Source organism: Vollenhovia emeryi, unplaced genomic scaffold, assembly GCF_000949405.1.
Source record: "Vollenhovia emeryi isolate VEMERY1.0 unplaced genomic scaffold, V.emery_V1.0 DF939163.1, whole genome shotgun sequence".
Classification (NCBI taxonomy): domain Eukaryota; kingdom Metazoa; phylum Arthropoda; class Insecta; order Hymenoptera; family Formicidae; genus Vollenhovia; species Vollenhovia emeryi.
The window spans coordinates 185,024-204,987 of NW_011967203.1; the positions used below are offsets into that span (position 1 = coordinate 185,024).

General features: G+C 42.4%; 2 protein-coding genes across 7 annotated transcripts; one reads left to right on the plus strand and one right to left on the minus strand.

Annotated features, from left to right (window-relative positions):
• The first annotated feature begins 503 nt into the window (after positions 1 to 503).
• Positions 504 to 17,778, plus strand: LOC105564509. 6 transcript variants are annotated; one of them, XM_012016930.1, is made up of 22 exons: positions 504 to 809; positions 3,874 to 4,031; positions 4,169 to 4,378; positions 5,031 to 5,232; positions 7,455 to 7,615; positions 7,731 to 7,865; positions 7,940 to 8,119; positions 8,195 to 8,428; positions 8,683 to 9,090; positions 9,518 to 9,730; positions 9,818 to 9,981; positions 10,383 to 10,530; positions 10,743 to 10,857; positions 11,163 to 11,195; positions 15,179 to 15,238; positions 15,310 to 15,431; positions 15,531 to 15,668; positions 15,883 to 16,087; positions 16,176 to 16,324; positions 16,421 to 16,636; positions 16,837 to 16,938; positions 17,185 to 17,778. In XM_012016930.1, the coding sequence occupies exons 2-22, from the start codon at positions 3,882 to 3,884 to the stop codon at positions 17,266 to 17,268; spliced, it is 3,429 nt and encodes a 1,142-aa protein (XP_011872320.1). In that variant the 5' UTR covers positions 504 to 809; positions 3,874 to 3,881; the 3' UTR covers positions 17,269 to 17,778. The 6 variants fall into 6 exon arrangements, with proteins under 6 accessions (XP_011872320.1, XP_011872317.1, XP_011872318.1 ...); XM_012016927.1 differs by lacking the exon at positions 11,163 to 11,195 and adding an exon at positions 11,726 to 11,857; XM_012016928.1 differs by lacking the exon at positions 11,163 to 11,195 and adding an exon at positions 11,726 to 11,857 and having other exon boundaries at positions 9,521 to 9,730.
• A 58-nt stretch (positions 17,779 to 17,836) lies between these two features.
• Positions 17,837 to 19,631, minus strand: LOC105564514. The gene is made up of 4 exons (XM_012016938.1): positions 19,177 to 19,631; positions 18,722 to 19,084; positions 18,337 to 18,640; positions 17,837 to 18,199 (listed from the first exon to the last, which is right to left on the minus strand). The coding sequence occupies exons 1-4, from the start codon at positions 19,309 to 19,311 to the stop codon at positions 17,943 to 17,945; spliced, it is 1,059 nt and encodes a 352-aa protein (XP_011872328.1). The 5' UTR covers positions 19,312 to 19,631; the 3' UTR covers positions 17,837 to 17,942.
• Positions 19,632 to 19,964: the final 333 nt, after the last annotated feature.

Consider the following 19,964-nt stretch of genomic DNA (forward strand, 5'->3'; position numbering starts at 1 on the left):
CAATTTACTCAATCACTTCCGAGTACATTCTGACAAATAAAAGGAATCGAAATTACCGTGCACAGCGTACATATATATTGACCTCCTACGTATGTAAACTGTGCATCACATAATAGATCATGTCGCACATAATAGCCAGCAATACGAAACACCTCTTTACGTAATGTAGTACATCCTAAATTTCAATATATCTGAACACGATCGATTACTTTGGTTCCACATTAAAAGATTATCATAAAGAGAGTAAAATTATATGCTCTATAAAGGGTGTCCCACTTTAATCGATCACCCCTCGTAACTTTGCAGGGAGTGGTATATTGCTTTGTTAATATATCTCGTAATTCGTCATAATTTCGGGAACATTTCATAGAAATAAAGTTTGAGTTCTAAACAAAATATGTTCGGCCATCTACACCATTTAAGAAGTTTAACTGCCGCTTCCATGGAGGCAACATGGCACCGAAGCTATACCTTTCATAAATAATATAGCACGTACGTGAATAGGACACGTGGAAAACTATGCACATCGTCAGTCTTACGAAGTTACTCGTAGCTTTCGAACGCGTTTTACTGTTTCGAGATAAAAAGTGTTTTATGTAATACTTTGTAAATTGTAATACGATGAATCGGGGATACGCTTTCGATATCGTGGCGATTTAAACGGAGCACACATTCTCGTCGGCGTTCCGTTAAGAAACGAGAATGGAGTTCTTCATTAAGTAGTACAGAGAGGCGACACATTTGTCCGCGGTATTGTAAAGGCGACTTCTCTCGATATTATCTTATTTCTTGGAGTTGCGATCAAAAAGGTAATTGTCGTAGTTTTAGATCATAGAACTATACAACACACTACCTACGTTGTTGTACGATACATTTTAGATAACAGAACTATACTACGTGTACCATTGTTCTACGATACATTTTTATTGTCTTTTCATCTAATCAATCATCTGCATCTAATCTGCAATTCATGTACAAATTTGTAGTTTGTTATATTAAAATATAAGCTAGTGTACCGATTCGTCTGGGACGTGTAACAAGCTTTTCAATCTTTCAATTACCTTTGACGTGACGTACTGTACGTTTCAACAAAAGCAAAGTCAGCTGAAGAGTTCGCGCGGCACAGAGACATAAGCCGTAAGCATGATCGATGTGTCATTGCACCGTACCCACTAACATCGATTGCAGCACCGTGATACGAGAGCAAGTATGAGTAAGACTAGAAAATTAACGTAAGACAACCGCTAAAGGAAATTAGAACGTGACGAAATGTAATATTTCGATAGTCGTCGTTTCCTTGGTCGACCAGCCTGTCAGGGTTACTGCGACAGCGCCGATGAACGAGAGATAATAGTCACCCCTGAAAGTTTTTCTTCACGAAGATATTGACTAAAGTTATTTTCGTATCAAACAATCGCTGCTCGATTAACAAAAAAAACACGCATTTCGTAATGAATTCGTTTCTACATTAGGTATTTCATCACATTAGACGCTGCAATTATTATCAATTATTACGGTGCCGTTAAATATCGTGAGATTAGCCTCATTTAATTATGTACTAACGCGTATTTCCGCGAAACAAAATGCCTCGTTTCACGGGGGATTTAAACCTGCTCTACAATGCGCTTGTGGCGATTAGAGACATTCAATCTTTTACGAGCATGCTGTGAAAAAAATTTATCGACAATGCATAATGTACAATACAACTTATCAACTTACACAAATTTTTTAAATGTATTATTTATTGGCTATAAAATCGAATGTTTCTAGACGCCGAAGAGCACATTGTAGATCAGGCTTTATTAATTCTCTTGACCTTGCCGCTCAATTTTAATAATGTCAGCGCGTGTCACCTGCACAATGGGATTACTTTGTTTGATTAGCAGCTTATCGCGCGAAGGATGAGCTTGACTAAAGCATTAACGGTAATGCGTTCTGATATGAGTAATTATTTATCTTTCTCTGAATTCATCGTTTTCTTTCGTTTGTGCTTGTTTATAATCAAGAAAAAGATATAATACTGATTGCTAGGAAGTTGTAACGCGACGGAGATTCTTGGAAAATTTTGTTCTATCAAATTCTTATAAATTTCACGACGGTGCTTCTATCATTATAACGTAACTTATCCTTACTATGACACGCGGTTATTGACGCTGCCGGGGAAGATAAACACACGGCGCATCGCATATTCCATTTTGCGAGACGATCGAACGCCGCGCTAGTCCCAGGTAAAAGAATGCAGTTCTGCCGGAAGAAATCAACAACGACTGTCAAAGTAGTTTCAGTATGAATTCTTAATTCACCTTACTTCTTTATTCATTCGTCCTGGAACCGGACGCGAATATACAAGGGATCCTCCTTAGAAACCTTGCAGAACAACAGGCTTTCCGCTCGTGAAAAACGCGGGTTCGTACAGGTGGCGTCGCGACGCCGAGCGGCCGCTTCATTCGACGCGCGACGCTTCTTCGTGTCGCAGCGTCGCGACGCCTGTGTATCATATCTGTTTAGAACGCGCTGCTACGCACGTCGTTCGACCCGCACGATCCGTTTAACACAGAAATGCTGGTCGCAAAGCCGGGGCGTATCGAAGCCGATCAGGTACCACTTTTCCTTCGATGCACTGCCGAATAAAGCACTGCGTGGATTTTATCCTTCGTATATCTTTTAACAATCATAAAAATGCGAGCCATCTTTAGCGCAAATATCCAAAAGTCTCAACACATTGAAAGCTTAATATAAAATTTATTTTGGTTGGCTTTTTAATTTCTGAATCTACGCACACGTCAAAGGAGCATGTTAGTTTTTAACTGATGAAAGTTTTGCACGATATGCTTTCATTTTCGTTTAATATTGGACTTTATGTAAAAAGATGATTGGTACGATTGCCAAATCATATCGATTACTTTCGCGATATTCGCAATTGAAATTTGAAAGGCACAGTTTAATTTCTCTTTATCCACTCATTCTGTTTAGATTTAAAAAAAAAAACACTTGCATGAGTATTTTGTGTTGCAAGATTTATAATATTAAATGATAACTTAATAAACTAATATTCCTGGAAACGAAAACGTAAATGGAAAGGCGTAAATCATCGGTGGTAGCGCGTAGAATTCACGATATATTTATATCCTTTAAACTTCCACGCATGTGTGGCATTGAATAAATAAAAACAGGGAATTCACCGATCGCTTTCGTAAGAGGAAAAGTCCAAGTATGTCCTAATCACGACGTTTACAGTAATGAGTGAACAGCCGACGAGATCCAGTGCGATAGTGCATAATGGAATCATTACCGCGACGTAATTTTCGAAACCGCATCGCGGCATAAGGCGATCTTTTGCGGTATAGTTTACATAATTACGCTTCAATATAATTGAAAAAAAAATCTGTCGGAACATGAACTCTCGGCAAATTGCATATTGAAGCTTTTGACTGCATATTGGAGCATCTTTATGCGCGCTTCCGACTAATATCACGTTTCGCGTGTCATGAATACCTATTACATTCAGACCCGCCGATCATCCATAAAGCACTATGAATATGCAAGCGAAAAATATGTTTGAATGCTGCAGAGCACGCGAATCAATAACGATGAGAAGCCAGCAACGGCGAAACGTTTGTGAAATATGTTTTGCCGACTCTCCTTATATCGTAAAGCTCATATTGAAAAGCTCTTATTATCAATAGCGAATGCAATCACGCACGTTACACATAAATACAATCATACATGTTACGCATAAAGAACATGCAGTAGGATGAGACATTATGTGAGATAGAATGTGTCTCCGCGAACATCATTAAGATACTTTCACAAACCAACTACATTAAAATTATTCTGCCTTTATAACATCTAAAGTTTGGGATTGCGTTGCAGAGGCCCAAATGCACTCGGCCGTGAGAAATTGGTTGCAGCGTGGCGAACTCGAGAAACTCGAAAATGTCGTGTTGGAGGGTCGGGGCTCGCGCCTGTTAAGCGAACACTCGCAGGATCTTAGAACTCGTGTCTTCCTGAAGGGACTACCAAACTACTTGGTAAGTGGTTCATTACAAATTAGGCATGATTAATAACAGCCTGATTTCTACCCGAAGAACTGGTGTCAGGCTGAGAAAGTTTCACCAATTGTAAGAGAGAAACGTAAGAATTGAATCGACCGCTCGATTTCTTTTAGACGAAGATCTCGCAAGTGCACGATGCGGTTGCGCGCGGCTCGTTAGCTGAAACGCAGAAGATAATATCCGAGGAGTCGAAGAAGAAGCTGGCGATCGCCAAGGATTCATGCGGGGTACCCTTGCTACACAAAGCGGTCTACTACGATCAACCCGAGATCGTTGCTTGGCTGATAGAAAATTACCCTATTGCGCCGCAACAGAAGGACAGGGTACGTCGCTTTCTTTTGCTATCCATGAACCGTGGAAACGAATTACTTGTACCGCAAGAAATTTTACCGTATATTTAATCGATATCAGTCAAAGCGTCTTAACTATAATAATAAAAAGTTTGCTTAACACGGCCGTTTTCGTGACCGTAAAACCAATCCAAGGGACCTCTCTCTCTCTCTTTCTTTTTAAATGCCTCTGTTTCGAGAAAAAAGTAGCTGCCTTAATCTCCAATTTTACGGGCTTTAATGAGTCTAAAACTTGGATCGGCTATCTTGTATAATTCCCAAGATTCGCGAGGCCTATTTTCACGGCGGAATCGTGTCGCAGCGCAAACGTTTGTCAACTCCCTCGAGAAGAGGTGCCTGAATAATCGAATACCTTCTTCCTAGCAACGTTTGTCACGATCCCGCATCGCGTGACGCTGACAATAATAACGAAGTGTAAACCACCTGTTCTTTCCTCGCCGGCTCACACTAACATGCAAACGCGAAACGAAAGCGAGTAAAATCATCCAGCGTATATCAACCCTGGCGTACATTTCCTATCGGCACCCTCGCCTTTCGTCGAAGACGTAAATCTCGGGGGGTCCAAATTAATCATTAATTTATGGTCGACGATCGCGCCTCACACGCGCCATCCTTCATTGTTTAGGAGGGACGTACAGCTTTGCATTACTGCTGCGCGTGTAAAGATTCCGATTCGATTTGGGATACTCTCATAGAAGGCGGATGCGACGCTAGTGTATGCGACAAGAGAGGGAACCCGGCCTCTTATTACCTGGAGCACTCCGCGGAGGTCGAATTGCCGGAAGAGGAGATGACGACTCGACGAAGGAAAAGTACCGGAAAGGAAAGTGAGTATCGTCATTCTTAAGAGACTTAAAAATGTGAAATATATAACACAAAGAGAGAATATTCTTCTTTTCCTGTACATCGCGCAAGGTATACACGATATTCTACGAATTAAGTAGACAAGCAATGTATACGCAGTGACTTGTATTGTTAAATTACATACATACCACATCCTCACTTCTTGTATTCAATACTGTGGATAAGTATGTTTAAATATTACATTAATCCCGTTGGTTCGCCAGCGAGTCGTTAAAGACAATTTCGAGGAAACGTCGCGAACGAAATCGACGGGCAACCTTGCGACCGGCGGAGTGCTATAGCGTTTTTCGCCCGTTCCCTACATTCGCGGATATAGATTCCTCGCCTTATACCCCACATATCCGTTTCTAATGACCGTGAAGAATCGATAGCACATAAATTCGTAAGGCAAGGCTAACTGCGGCGCTCGATAGAGGTCGAAAACGGTCGAAACGAAGAATTATACCGCGTCCACCCCCGTGCGAATTAAAAACCCCAAACGAAACAGCAAGAGTCTAGTCGCAAGTGCACAACTTGATAACTTGCGATGATTCTTTTACTCCTAACGTGTCTTGAATATTCATCGCGCCGACGCGAATAGAATAAATTGCAACGAATTGCCACGTAAGGTAATTATATGGAACGAAACGACTTTTCCGCTCGTTAAACGACTTCGCATACGTAAATAGGTCGTGGATCGACCCTACCGTCGTAACAACGGCCGAGTTCTAATTTCGTCAATGATAAGAACTCATCTTCCATTCTTCGATCGTACCGCCATACTAGCAATTACGCTCGAGAATTGAAGTCAAAGCAATTTCCTGTAAATACATTCCAACGATCGCCTTCTTCCCTTGCGCGATTGGACATAAGAAATTCTCGCTAAATTGCTTGCGCGCGATACAAGTAAATAGCTTCAACTACTTGCGCTGTTGGAATAATAAATTTCACAAAGCAATCTCTCGTTACCTAACTTTATATCGCGTATAAGAACGGTTTAGTGAATGCCTTTTTGTTCTTTCCCTTGCTATAAAATTAAAGATTTGTCGCCGTGCGCAATTAGAGCTACTCATTAAATTATTATCTCTCGTCACAAAGTAGATTATTATTGTATGTATTTACTCGTTCAATCCTTGAGAAATCTTACGTGATCGTCAGATTCCACGAACCATCGCGGCAATAATAATTTATTAGAAACACCGAAGCGTGACAGGTAAAGAGTTGTAAACAGGCGCAGGTAGCGTAATGCAGGTTCCCTTTACCGGGTAATGCAATGTCTATATGCACTGTGCGCACAGCTCCGAAACGTGTCAGTAACAAACTCCGTACACCGCTCCACCTCCTAGAAAATTTATTAACCGGCATTCGCGCTCGCCATCCGCGTATTCAAGACGATATCAAATATTAAACGTAGCGTGCATGTAACTATTACCGAAGGCGCGCATCGATAGGTCGAAACGAACCACGTCCAATTCATTTTTAACAATAAGCATTCCTGAACGTATCGGGCGGAATTTCAGATGTATTTGCGGAGAATGCCGACTATCGGCTTTTCACATTTCAATTATGCAAGCGATCTCTGATACAAGTATGACGTAATTATTTTCGCGAGGCTATAAATTGCGAAGTTAGATTCATATAAAATAAATCTGAGGATAATATCCTCAGTCCTTAAAAAGGTCTTCAGTTTTATTTTCGTCACGTACCTCCGTAAAAACATACGTTTAATATTTATTGAGGCATACGTTTCTCGTTTCGAGAATTTCAAATATTTAATGTCTTCGTAATGACACGCGGTATACTCGACGAGTCGTATCGTTCATAAATATATTTCGTGATACGGTACTTCGTAAAAACATCACTATTTAAATGCAACAATCACGAAAGACGGTCGAACCTTACAGCGTAATGTTTCCGCGACGATTATGTGGTTGCTTGTGTATATTTTATTTTCCGTTCGTTGCTCAGTTATTCAGATAAAAATTGATTTAATGTAGTTAAGCAATTTTTAAAACTTATCGAAAGACCGACATGGTGATTATAACTGCCTTACATTTATATTTCGCCATCGTTGAGATCCTTTTATGTTTTTATCGATTTTCTCGTCACAATGAAATACAGGGTACTTCACATTCTTTGGTATGAATTAAATTAAATCATGAGGTTCCCACGATATTGTCTAAATCGTAGCTCACTTCATGTTCAGGTATGGATTTCAAGCCCTCCAATATCAGGATATGGATACACAACAAGGACATCGGAAAGTTACAGCAAGTGCTGTGGGAGGGACACGGGTCTAAACTTCGATGCGAGACCAGCAACAATCCGCGAATAAGAAAATTCCTGGAGGCCGTGCCCTTTATTATGGTACGTCAACAGATGATTGCATATATTCTCCTATTATTTAATTATTTATGACATTAAAAGTCAATACCGCGGTGGCTAAAAAAATTATTAAATAAAATTATTACGATTTCGGTAGGGAACAATAAAAGACATTCACGCGACGGTCATTAATAACGACTTGGAGGGTCTCAAGAAGAAGTTGGATGAACCGCCCATTTCGCCTATTGTTTTGTGCGGCAAGGACAGCAATGGCTTAAACGCCCTGCACAAGGTAAGCTCCCTCGACAAAGGTACAATGAATTTTTTCCAATTGCCAAAAGTGAGAAAATGCTTACCTTTCTCAAGGCTGCCGGTTTGGGATACACAGACGTCGCTCGTGAAATCCTCGAGAGATCTTCCGCAACGGTGGCGGCTCAGGACAACGAGGGGAAGACTCCGTTGCATTATGCAGCTGCGCTTAAGGACGACGGCGTCATGTACGACCTCCTGACGGAGCACGGGGCCGATGAAAGTAAACTCGATAACGTGAGTGCCATCTGAAACTGAAAGATAAATAATCGATAAGATAATCGCACCCTGTAAAATTTTGCTGCTAATCAGAGACAAAAGGCGCCCGCGTTTTACAAGAACCGCCCTTCGGACGTAGACCTGTCGAATCTGTCGCTGATACCGGAAGCGCCGCGTGTTTCCGACACTTATCCGAAAAGCTGGGACTGGAGAATCTTGGAAATGGGACAAGCCGTTATGAGAGGCATGAAGAAGGTTAGCAGTGACGATAGCGCTTTCGGTAGCGCCGAATCCACGATGAAGGATTCGGACGGCTCGAATGGCAAGGTACATTTGTCATCGTTGTCTATAAGTTATGCACGGTATTCTACCTGCCTAAGCTTGGGTATACTTATTACTGTATAATACACGTTTGTATTGATTACGGATTATTTAGTGCACCGTGTAGCCGGACATAGAATTGGCATCCCGGTCGAAATGTAGTGTCGTAGTCGGAATGAGTAGTAAACTAGAGAGTTTTGTTTTCTTTTTTTTTCCTCCTTCGTCGTGAGGAGGGGAGGGCTTCCAGTTCGTAATTCCAGGTCAATGGTATGATGGATTACATGGGCGATTTCGTGGAACAGAGAGCCGACGATGAGCAACAGGAGAGCGAAGAAGCCGCGACTCCGAACGGAGACGAGCAGAATGGAGATGAAGATGAGGCGAACGACGGGGGAGACGAGAACGAGGACGCGGGAAATAACGAGGAAGATGCCACGAATGAGAATGAAGGAGAGCAAGAGGAGAAAGCGTCATCGGACGATGACGTGGTAACTGGACCTGTCACGGAGCCGACGAAAGACGAGGAGGACGGGCCTGAAGCCGCCGCTAATGAAGACGGCGTCTACGAGGAATCCCCGAAGATCGAGGAAAGCGTCGAGCACGAAGAAAGAAACGAACCTAGCACCGGCGATTCCGGCGTTGACGATCCTGCGCAAGACGAGGAGCAGGTATTGTCTTAAATTGTCACGATCACTGCACTGCGCCTTGTATAATACAAAGAAGAAGCCGGGATATCTCAATCTATGTCCGCCCCTGGGATTACAACGTTGTATAATAACTATGTATGACATGTAATGGCAATTACGTTCAATAATAACACTTTTTAAATTGAGAAAAAGTTTGCCGTTCACTTCCTTCGCTAAAATGAAGAAAAGAAATTCTCACGATACCTTGGACGAAAGTCCGCTACTAGCGATGTCTTTTTTTAGACGCACACCCTGTGTGCCATACACACACAAACGTAGAGTATGCGTAGGCGCGGCAAGAGACATACGATCGATTCGCATGTGAGATTCCCACGTGCGATTAATATCTCCTATCGATCGTCTACATGTCTCCTGGCCGCGCGCATGATTTTGCACCTGAATATGACAGCAGGTCATCGTCGGCGAGCACAAGGAGCCCGCGGAGGTAGAATTGACTGAGGGTAGCATGGGCCGGGACCCAGAAGTCGAGGGTCTGCTGGGCGAAGGCAATATGGAACAATTAGCGGTTCTTGTTCTCAATGGCGATGGCCGACGATTGATCGGACGACAGACCGGGAATCCCGAACTCCAGGCTTTTATCGACAACGTTCCGACCTATATGGTACGTCGTTGCGCAATAACGGAAGGGCAAGTGCGAAACACAGATTTAACTGTTTACGTGTAAAATTTACCTGTTCTGTAATATTAGGGGAAAATCCGTGCCGTGCACTTGGCAGCGCGAGATGGGAATCTTCGCGACCTGCAAAGCGCACTGGATCGGCGCAAATTCGCGGTGGCGCGAGACGCGTCGTCGCCCCACGGTGCAACGCCACTGCACGTGGCCGTTGTCTTCGGAAACACCGCTGTCATCAGGTATTTCATTTAATTAACACACTTATATATACACATGAATATATTTATATATTCACGAAAGAAAACTGTCACTTATAGTCGTCAGTGATGATTAAAAATATATTCCATACGTAACTTGCGTTTGCGCCGCGTTTCGATTGCTTTAATATCTTTCTTGTAATCTAATATCTGCAACAGACATTTAAGACATTTTAAAAATTAATGTCGTCCTAATAAGGAAGATACAAACATTTGAAGATGTCTAGTAATGTCAATATAACTGTTAGCTCGACCGAGCGCCGTCGACTTTAGCTCATGATTTATCCCGACCATATCACGATAGACTTTTGCTCGAATGACAGGCTATAAACTCGGCACTACTGACTCACGCCATTCGATTGAATATTTTATACCTGATTTAGGTACCTGGCAGGAAGATTTCCAGAAACCGCCAACGCGATCGACCTCGACGGACGTACCCCGTTGCATTACGCCGCGACGCTCGCTGATAACGGCCATTACTATAATCTTTTGCTACACCTGGGTGCCAACCCTTTAGAACAGGACAACGTGAGTGCAATTACGATATTTTGTCACGATCTTGATTAATTATCGCGAATAGAATCGGATGCAATTTTGCGCCCTCCGAATAATGGGATTTACAATCAAGTTCTGATAGAAATGGAGAGAATTAATTTAACGAGTACACGCAGAATTCTCTCATGACTCAACTGTTCTATTGCAAGCCAAGTGTCCATGAAACCTTATCTTTTGTCATGTAGTTTGGACAAAAGGCGGATTATTACAAGCAAAATCGCAGCGATTTATCGCACAAAAAGCTTCTCCGCGATTTCGGAGCTAGCGAGAAGCTCGCCGACGAAATGTTGACGGATAAAGGTATTTCTTGATTTGAGACATTTTAAAGCACCATCGGCAATATACATATAAAAAAAAAGTCGCGACATAAACCGTCCGGGCACTCCTTCTCGCGATGTCACTCTTCATGTTTTGTGTTCGAAAAGATGTTCCAAGTTAAAAAATCTCATAAGGATCCTCGACAATGTCGCACTTGGCACAGATATTCTATGTGTCGCGATTTCGTGAAGTATCAATTGACTGTTTCCCGTTCGCACACAAAAAACATTGTTAATTTAAAGTATTTTGTAATCAGTTTCGTACACGTACGATTTATATCTTTTTAGACAAGCGCAATCAGGTCGCCCCTCAAATACCGCGTAAGAATCGTAGTCGAATACTTGCTGAGAGCACAAGTGTTTTCCCTTTACTGATTTTGTGGATTGATTTGACGCTTTGCTCGATTATTTTTATAATAGCATGTGATCAAGTCAACACTTAACACTTCAGCGCGTTGATCGAGCTAAGGTGCGAAATATAATTCACTGCCTATTCCAAATACCTTAGTTATATGATTATTGTAAGATCAAGGAAAATTGAATTCTAGTTGTAAAGCGAGTTGGTCGCTTCGTAATCTCATCGCGGTGATAAAATTCTTGATCTCGCAATTACTATCACGAACTGTAAGACAAATCAATTTTATCGTCTCATGCACTTCCTCAAGTGAGATATATTCCATTTGTAGTTGAATTTTCCAATATTCGCCCTTTGATAATCGTCACTAACGTTACCGCGAAATTTGTTTATTCGCTCTTTCTCATCAACCCTACATCTCTCAACGCCGACGGTTGTTAACCCGGCTGTTCTTTCAATCGCCGCCGCCGCTGCTGTACTCGGCCGAGATCTACAGTGCCCGGAGGTGATATCTACTCGGCTCGGCGGGATGTGAGCGAGCCTGAGATCCTGGCAACCCTGGAACGATGTTTCCGATTGCTGGCGGGCAACCGGCGAACGTCGATACCGAAGACCCCGTCGAACGCCGGTACACTAGTCGCTCGTTGCCTCAAACGGCCCGTATTCGATTTGATCAAGCACCGTGTGACTCGCATGGATCACAATCTCTTTGACGTGATCTGGCCTGCCTTGAAAAGGTACGGTACCATCACGAGCAACGGCAGCAAGGTCAGCAGCGCCCGCTCGAGCGTCAGCACTGTCACGGACGAGGATCACGGTTACGGCGTGGTCGCGCCCGACTTCGAGAGTTACGTCGTCTTCACGGAGTTCTTCGATCCCTTCATACGGGAGCTGCACTGCGTAACCGCGAGCGGCGACCTGCCCGACCACCCGCTACCGCGTTTCTTCAACGTCGAAGAGGGCGAGAAGGGCGAGGAGAGCCCGCCGGATGAGACGATCGTCACCGCGATCGAGCAGTACGACCTAGACCCGATCGTCAAATTTGTCCAAGCCGGTATCCTAGAATGCACCCGGAATCTGGCTAATTACAGCCTGCCACTGACTCTGACGGTCAATCAACTGGAGGAGGTCGAGAGGGAGATCACCAGTCAACTAATGAGCCCGGAGATAAGCGACCTGATGGCGGAAGGTAGCAGCGAGGACGAGGCCGGCACGTATTTCACGCTTAACGAAATTCTCGAACAACCGAGCCGAATACGAGCGCAATTGGCGGCAGCCGGTCTGCTGTTGCCAATCACGGAATTCGAGCCGAACGACGACCGGCGTCTTCACGGCAAGCACTGGCCCTACGGGCGCGGCGTGTACGTCACCACCGCCGGCGATCTCGCCGCATGGGTGAACATTCAGGATCACTTGAGGATCGTTTGTCGCACCAACGAGAACCGGCCAGGCCAGATGGGCCGGGCTTACGTCAGGGTAGCCAAACTGATGATGATATTCGACCAGAAGCTCAAGTTCAAACGGGATCAGAAGCTGGGTTTCCTGACCGCCCGTCCGCACACCCTCGGCAACACCATCAGATTCTGCCTGATCATACGATTCCCCGAGCTTTCGAAAACACCCGACAACCTGCGGCACCTGTGCGTGGTGCGTGGCCTGAACGTGCGCGACACCGTCAAAAGCGACATGGTGAGAGTCGGCAATCAGCAATCGCTGGGTATTACCGAGCTGCAGACCCTCCAGGACTTCTCCCGAGCGGTCCACAACATCATCACACTGGAAAAGGAATTGTCGATGAACAACTCGATGAAGATCGCCAATCTGATCACCGGCATATTCCGCAAGCGGGCGAACGCGTCGAGAAATCTCAAGGCGTAGACGAATCGACTGGTCACGATTACGAGAGACAATAATGTTAGATTCTAAGTTCTCTTAAGGATGATCTGTAGTTCAGTCATCTTCTGCCAGCTCCATAGACCAAATCGGCAAGCAAGAGTTTGTCAAGAGCAAACTCGGCGAGGCGAATGAGTGTTATCGAAAATAATAGTAATTTCTACGAGACAGGTGTATTTAGAACAGCTTGTCGAAAAAAATCGCCGATTTCTTCTAGAGAATTTTGCAAAGTACAAATTAGTCAGACATATTTAAGGCTAAGAAGCGATACGACTGATTAACTATTCGTTAGATAAACCTGTTCGACATGTAATGAATCACGATTTTCAATCGTGGTATCAAGAACGTTCAGTTTATCGATATTCTAAGCGATAAATTCTAATTCCTCATTTAACAACACTCGTGATCGTCGATCACCTTTGAGAGCCATCGTTCTCTACCTTCTATTAAGTCTTTCTACAAAAACCCACTTACGCTTATTCATGGAAATCTTCTGTGATAATTATTAGCCAATGTTTGATCGTCAATTACTCTTCGCAGACTGAACTTTTTAAATAACACTTAGGCCATAATGAGCGAAAGGGGAGAGAGAGAAATGCGTTGGAAAGATGTGTGAACGTTATTTTGTTTTCTCTCGTGCACCCAGCGTCTCTCTTAAACGAAACGCTAAATCTTAATCGTAGTCGCCCTATTAATCGGATTAACCGGCGACGAGAACGCAGGATTGCTGATTAGGTTAGTAAATGGTCAGCATTATTGGTATATACACGACACCATTATCGCACAACGTTGCACAATAGTGCCTCGTAAATCTCTGTTCTCTCGAACGAGAGACAAAAAGCCGGCAAATTTAAAGAATTAACTTTTGTACAATGTAACATTACTCGTATGAGCAATGATTTTACATGAAATCTCCTCAACGCGAAATAAATTACTCATCTTTTACAACTGAGAATTATAGGAAATACCTCGTTCCTTATGTATCTGTAGATTATCGCATTTAGAATTCTAAGCACGACACCATTTTCATGTAAAGTCGAATATATTGAAATTCTTGACGCGATATTGGTGGCACAACAAGCTTAAAAAATGTTAAAGCCTTTTCAATAGCTTTCTTTATATGTAATGCACGAGTCGATGTTCACACAAATATAAAAATGGCGAAGCACACGTCTTTCCAACTCATTATCAGTGTTATTCGTCCTGAAATGGGGATCAAGGTACCCTTTTTTTTACTCTTATTCTAAGCATCGCAATGTGAATTCGTTAATTAAAAAACGAGCCAATAGGCGTATAAGTGTCAGACTGTAATTTTTATAAATATGTACAAGTATAATCCATAGATTTTTATGACTATTATCTTGTGTAGTATGACGTTATGTAATAAAATATTTATTACACAATGGAAGAGTAATAAATAGAAATTAATATTCTACTCAATGATAGGAAATTCTTTTTATCGATGAGACGATAAAAAATGACACTTATACGTCTGTTGATTGACAACTGCGCGCGATTATAATTACTCATGTTATACAAATAATCACCAGTGCACTTTCTTTCAGGCAAATCAACTGTGTTTGTTATGCAATTGTGTTTGTCTATGCTTTTGCACATTAGACATTGAGCTTGTATGCGTATTGTAAAAAGTAACATTAATTATGTATTGCCGTCACATTTTGCTGAGTTGTATCACACAGACTTTTATAATATATTTGTAATAAAACTGAAAACTATTATTGCACCAATAGGTATAATGAGTTTTTAAATTATGAGAAATAATTGAAATAAAAAGACAAATGGTTATTTTGCCTCTGCAATTTTGAAGTCTTATTAAAATTTATAGGGAGGCAATAATTATTTTCAGTAACGAACAGACTGCATTAAAATTAAGAATTACGTGCATGCTAATTTAAGAATAATAATTTCATTTTATTTTATAACTCGATTGCTAGTTTAACAAAATTTTTCAATTAAACTAACTTTTAATTAAACTGTGCGCACAATAACCATTTTGAAATTATTATCTGACACTCTAATGGAATTTATTTTACAGATGACAGCGAAATCGACATTCCAATATTTCGCACGGAGGAAGGACAATACTTAGCAACATGTAAGTATCGCTTCATACAGTTGTATCGTATCCTCATAGAAATCAATGCAACAAAATCATCCTTTCTTCAGCGCTTGGCGATCCCTTAATTAAAGGATTGACGGAAGTTGCTAACGCACGTCCAAAGGATCCGATTACATATCTCGCGACATATTTATACAACTTTGCTAGCAAGAACAAAACCAATGAACAGGTATGCGGCCGATTCAAACAACAGAAGAACTGACCAATCCATTCAAGTGAAATTACTCTCGCATTAATGTTGAACTGACTTTCTTCATTGGACCTTCAGGAATCCGACGTTCTCATTATACCCGATCGCGAAGAGGGACATTTGGATAATGTCGAGAACGAGACGTTTGATGACGCCGGCTATCCCCGAAGCCCAGATTCGGACGTACCCGAGTCCACATTCAGCAATCCTAACAGAGTGCGCGAATGAAAATTATAATTCAACTTTCGTGGAGCGAAACTTTTTCGCAACTACTCTCTAAAAGTCAATCAGTGGTTTATCGTTGAAAACAGTGAATATCCGCTGATTTACAGTGTAGCACTGAGTTGTTGTTTCAGTGATAATGCACTGATTGAACTTTTAGAAAGTATGAAAAATGACAGCGGATAAGGACGAAAGGGATGTGTTTTAGGACGAACACGGGCAGAGTATGATCCACTTCGCGGCGGTTCGTTCCTATTCCAAGGATGGCTTGTACCACCTGCTGCTGGAGACGCAGGTCAATGTCGGTTTCAGGGATGAATTGTATCGGACAGCCAGAGACGTCGCCGAACAGGCGAACATTCGGGAGAACGTCGAGGAGATCGACCGCTTCGTTGTTTACCTCGCGGCGAGAGGTGAGAAGAGACAAAACCCTTAACGCAAGTTCATCCCCACATAAAGTGTGTTGCGAGAAAACCACAACGATCTCATTTTGATACGCAGGAGAGACTGAAAAGCTGGTCGAGCTTCTGCTCGAGGGCTACGACCATATTCTGGACGCCGAGGACGACGGGGTGAACATCATCAACGTGGCCGCGCAAAGAGAGCACGAAGCTACCGTGCAATTTCTGCAATCAATTCCTAATTACGTGGTAAGTTGTACGATCGACAGGAGGGGCGACTTGAGAAATGACACGGTTGTTCGGCGAGTTATAACTTTTAACGCGATCGTCCAACGCGTATTCCAGAACCAACGCGAGGAGGTACACGCCGCCATTCGGGCGGGCGACGAGGAACGTGCGAAGGAGCTTTTGAGCAAAAATAACGGGGGTGGCAAGCTGCTGGCGGTTGGAAAGAACTCGATCGGCCGATGCGCACTGCACATCGCTGTACTTCGGGAAGATGAAGAGATCGCCAAGTTTATCGCGAAAACGTATCCAGAAACATTACGCAGCGGCGATAACGTATGAATCATTGAAACAGCATGCTGACGTAGAAAGGAGAAAAAAATTTAATTGATTAAACCAGCGAGATATAATTGAAGAATAAATGAGCAGCGATCTAATTTTCTAACGCAAATAATTAATTGAGATAATTACTGTTGACGGGAATTTATAAAAGTTTGCATTCGTAAACTGTAAGAATATATCTTTCCTCGTTTTAGCTAGAGAGAACGTCTCTTCATTACGCAATGGGCGTGCCGTCCGTGGAAGTCTTGAGTAATATATTGATCAAGGCAGGCGCGAAACGTATTGTCAAAGATCTGGTGAGATGATGCGCATAGATGAAAGTCCTCTATTATGAGATAGGTTTCTAACATGAGATAGTAGGTTTTCAACATCAAAATCACCCCAAGGGCAATAAATTAACGACGAAACCAAGATAGATGGTGTCTATTAATTTAGCAAAAACCCTGCTATCTCATATTAGAAGCTTATCCCATGATAGGGGACTTTCCTCTACGGGTACCGAATCACTGATGAAGCGGGGAACTAATTTTCTTGGCTTTCAGAAATCTCGGCAGCCCTCGTACTACTTCATGAACAAATCTGATATCGAGCGACTTCAAGAAGAGGAGAAATCCATGACTGCGTAAATCTTACAAGGCTAAATATTTGCACTCGTAATAACACGATCACACTTTAATATGTTCGTGCGTTTGATTGAAATGTGTATCGAGGGCCGACGACAGAGATGAGAGATAGATATAAATAGATAACGCGGCAGATAGTCTCCGTGTTACGTATCGACTGTTTACAATGTCGAGTGTAGAATAAGCGCAATTCCGAAGAATCTTAGAGCTCTTTCTATAATTTAAAAATATGTGTATTCTATGTTACGTTTTATCTGTACATAATAGAGAAAGAATATTTTGTGAAAAGATTTCATCGTCGGCCCCTGTTAAGAAAAGTACAAGTGTATGACGTGTTGTCGAAAGCATACGGATTCATGAACTGTATGAACCATGTCAGATATCGTGACAGTTTAGTGCCTTATAAATAAATGTAATGAGACTGCAACACACATATACATATATATAGTATCGTCATTTCACTCAATTGTCGGCTGTAACGTTAAAAGAATAATAAAAGGAAGAGAAAGGAAAGAAGGGAGGAACGCATTGAGAGAAGGCATTTGATGCCTTCGAAACGCAACTCCGAGCGTTCGTCATTCCGCTATTTATTATAATTTAATTCAATGCTTAACAATCTTAAGTTAAGTTGTGCTTATCCGACGTATTATCTAAGGTAAATTGAGATCAAAAAAGATTTAGCGCTCCTGAATGAAATTTTTAACGTTGGTCTCGGTGGCATTGTTTTGCCGTGTGATCATAAGGTATTCCTCGGTGATCTCCTCGGGCTGGATCTTGTTAAAGTACGTCTCCCGCTCCTTGTGTACATAGTACGTATCATCAAAGTTAAAATGCAACCCCAAAACTATGTTCAACGCGGAGGTGTCATACGCGTGACAGCCGGAATACCGATATTGTGGCTTCTTGTTGAATCTACAGCCCGCCGACTGCGCACCTACCCGAAAAATTCACAAATTTAATACAGACAATTGACCGGAATTGTCGTTTCCAAAATGTAAGAAGATTATGCAACCATCGGTACAAGAATAAAGAAATTACTATGTATAACGCTGGGAAAGAAAGTACACCTACCAATGGGAGAGATGCAATCCCTTGTCAGTGCACACTGGACCCAAGGCAGCATTACTTTCTCTCTAATGTCTTTAAAATTGCTAATTATCAAGTGCGACGCTCTAATCAGTGGGAGAAAGAAGAAACTCTCAGCGGAGGCATGAAAGTACTCGTACATCTTTGGATGTGTCAGTGAACTAATGGCGTGCCTCGTAGGCCAAGTCAAGATTCCAGATTTCGGACAGAGGTATTTCGCAATGTCCGAGGAATTGAGACGTACATTGGAATCCATATAGATTATACTACCTAGCGTATTTAAAGCTGTCTACAACATAAAAGCAATCGATCCGATTAGTACAATCTCATTCTGAAAACACAGTAAAGACACCTGGGCCCAACTACTCACTTGAATAACTAGTGGTCTATAAACATGTAGCGTGTCGTCCTCGACGTGAGCAGGAAACGGATTTAAATCAAAGTGGGTCACGTTACATCTCGTAGAATTACAGGCGAGCCTAATACTTTGTAAGGAATCTTCGTTTAAACCGACGCTATAAATTACAATACTATTATTTGGCAAAAAGTGGCTGACGTTTCTGACGAAGCCATAAATATATTGCTCGTTTCCAGGCCTTACGAGCGACACAACCGTTACATTGTGAGGTTTCGGACTGATCGGCGTGGTGGTTGTCTGTCCATCCAGACCAAGTAACGCAAGGTACTTAAAGTCCGTCACTAGACGCTTCTCCTCAACGTCTTTTAAATTTTCCTAGAAGCAAGATCTTGTTGCGTGAGGCTAAAAAAACTGGGTGGGTAAAACGGCAAGGTGTAGTAGAGCTCCCTGTATAATAATACATTTACCTGGAAGCTCCGCAACTGTTTGTGAGTCTCCGTCACTAGGGTCTGAATGGAAGGTCGCTGATTGCTGAAAGCGATGAAAACGATGCTGCTCCCTGCTATGCAGATAAGCAACAATAGCAGGCCCTTGATGCGCATCGCTCATCGTTTAATAAGATTTGGTGGGCAATCCGGAGACAATAAATATACCGACTACGTCAGGAACGTCCTCTTTAGGTTAGCCTCTCGTCGTAGCCTCATAGTACGTCACGTAGCGAATGACTGAGCACCGTAGCAACTCATATCTGATGCATCAACGATCGGAGCGCGGTTTATCGGCCTGATGTTTACATACAAACTTACGGGCGATTAAATCAAGGCCACCGATAACAAACTATTCCCGCGAGTCTGACGAACGTTTTCCCTCGTAGGGGATTTCATTCTGCACCATTCTGCAAGACTGCGAGAGAGAGAGAGAGAGAGAGGGGGGCAGTGAGACCAAAGCGAGTTAGCGAGGACGCAGCTCACCCGTGAAACGGATGGAGGGGATACACGTGTATACATACGTAATTTATACGCCAAAGGAAATGTACTACACGAGAGCTTAGACCATCTTTGGACGTTAGAAAGGTGCACTTTGCCACGTGCAATATTTAAGTCTACAATGCGCTTTCTGCGTCTAGAAACATTCTATTTTATATAAACAGATCAAAACGCTCAACAAATTTGTCAACAATGTACGATTATACAATGTATAATATACAATTTATCAACTTGCATAGATTTCGTAAACGTATACGTTAATTAGCTAC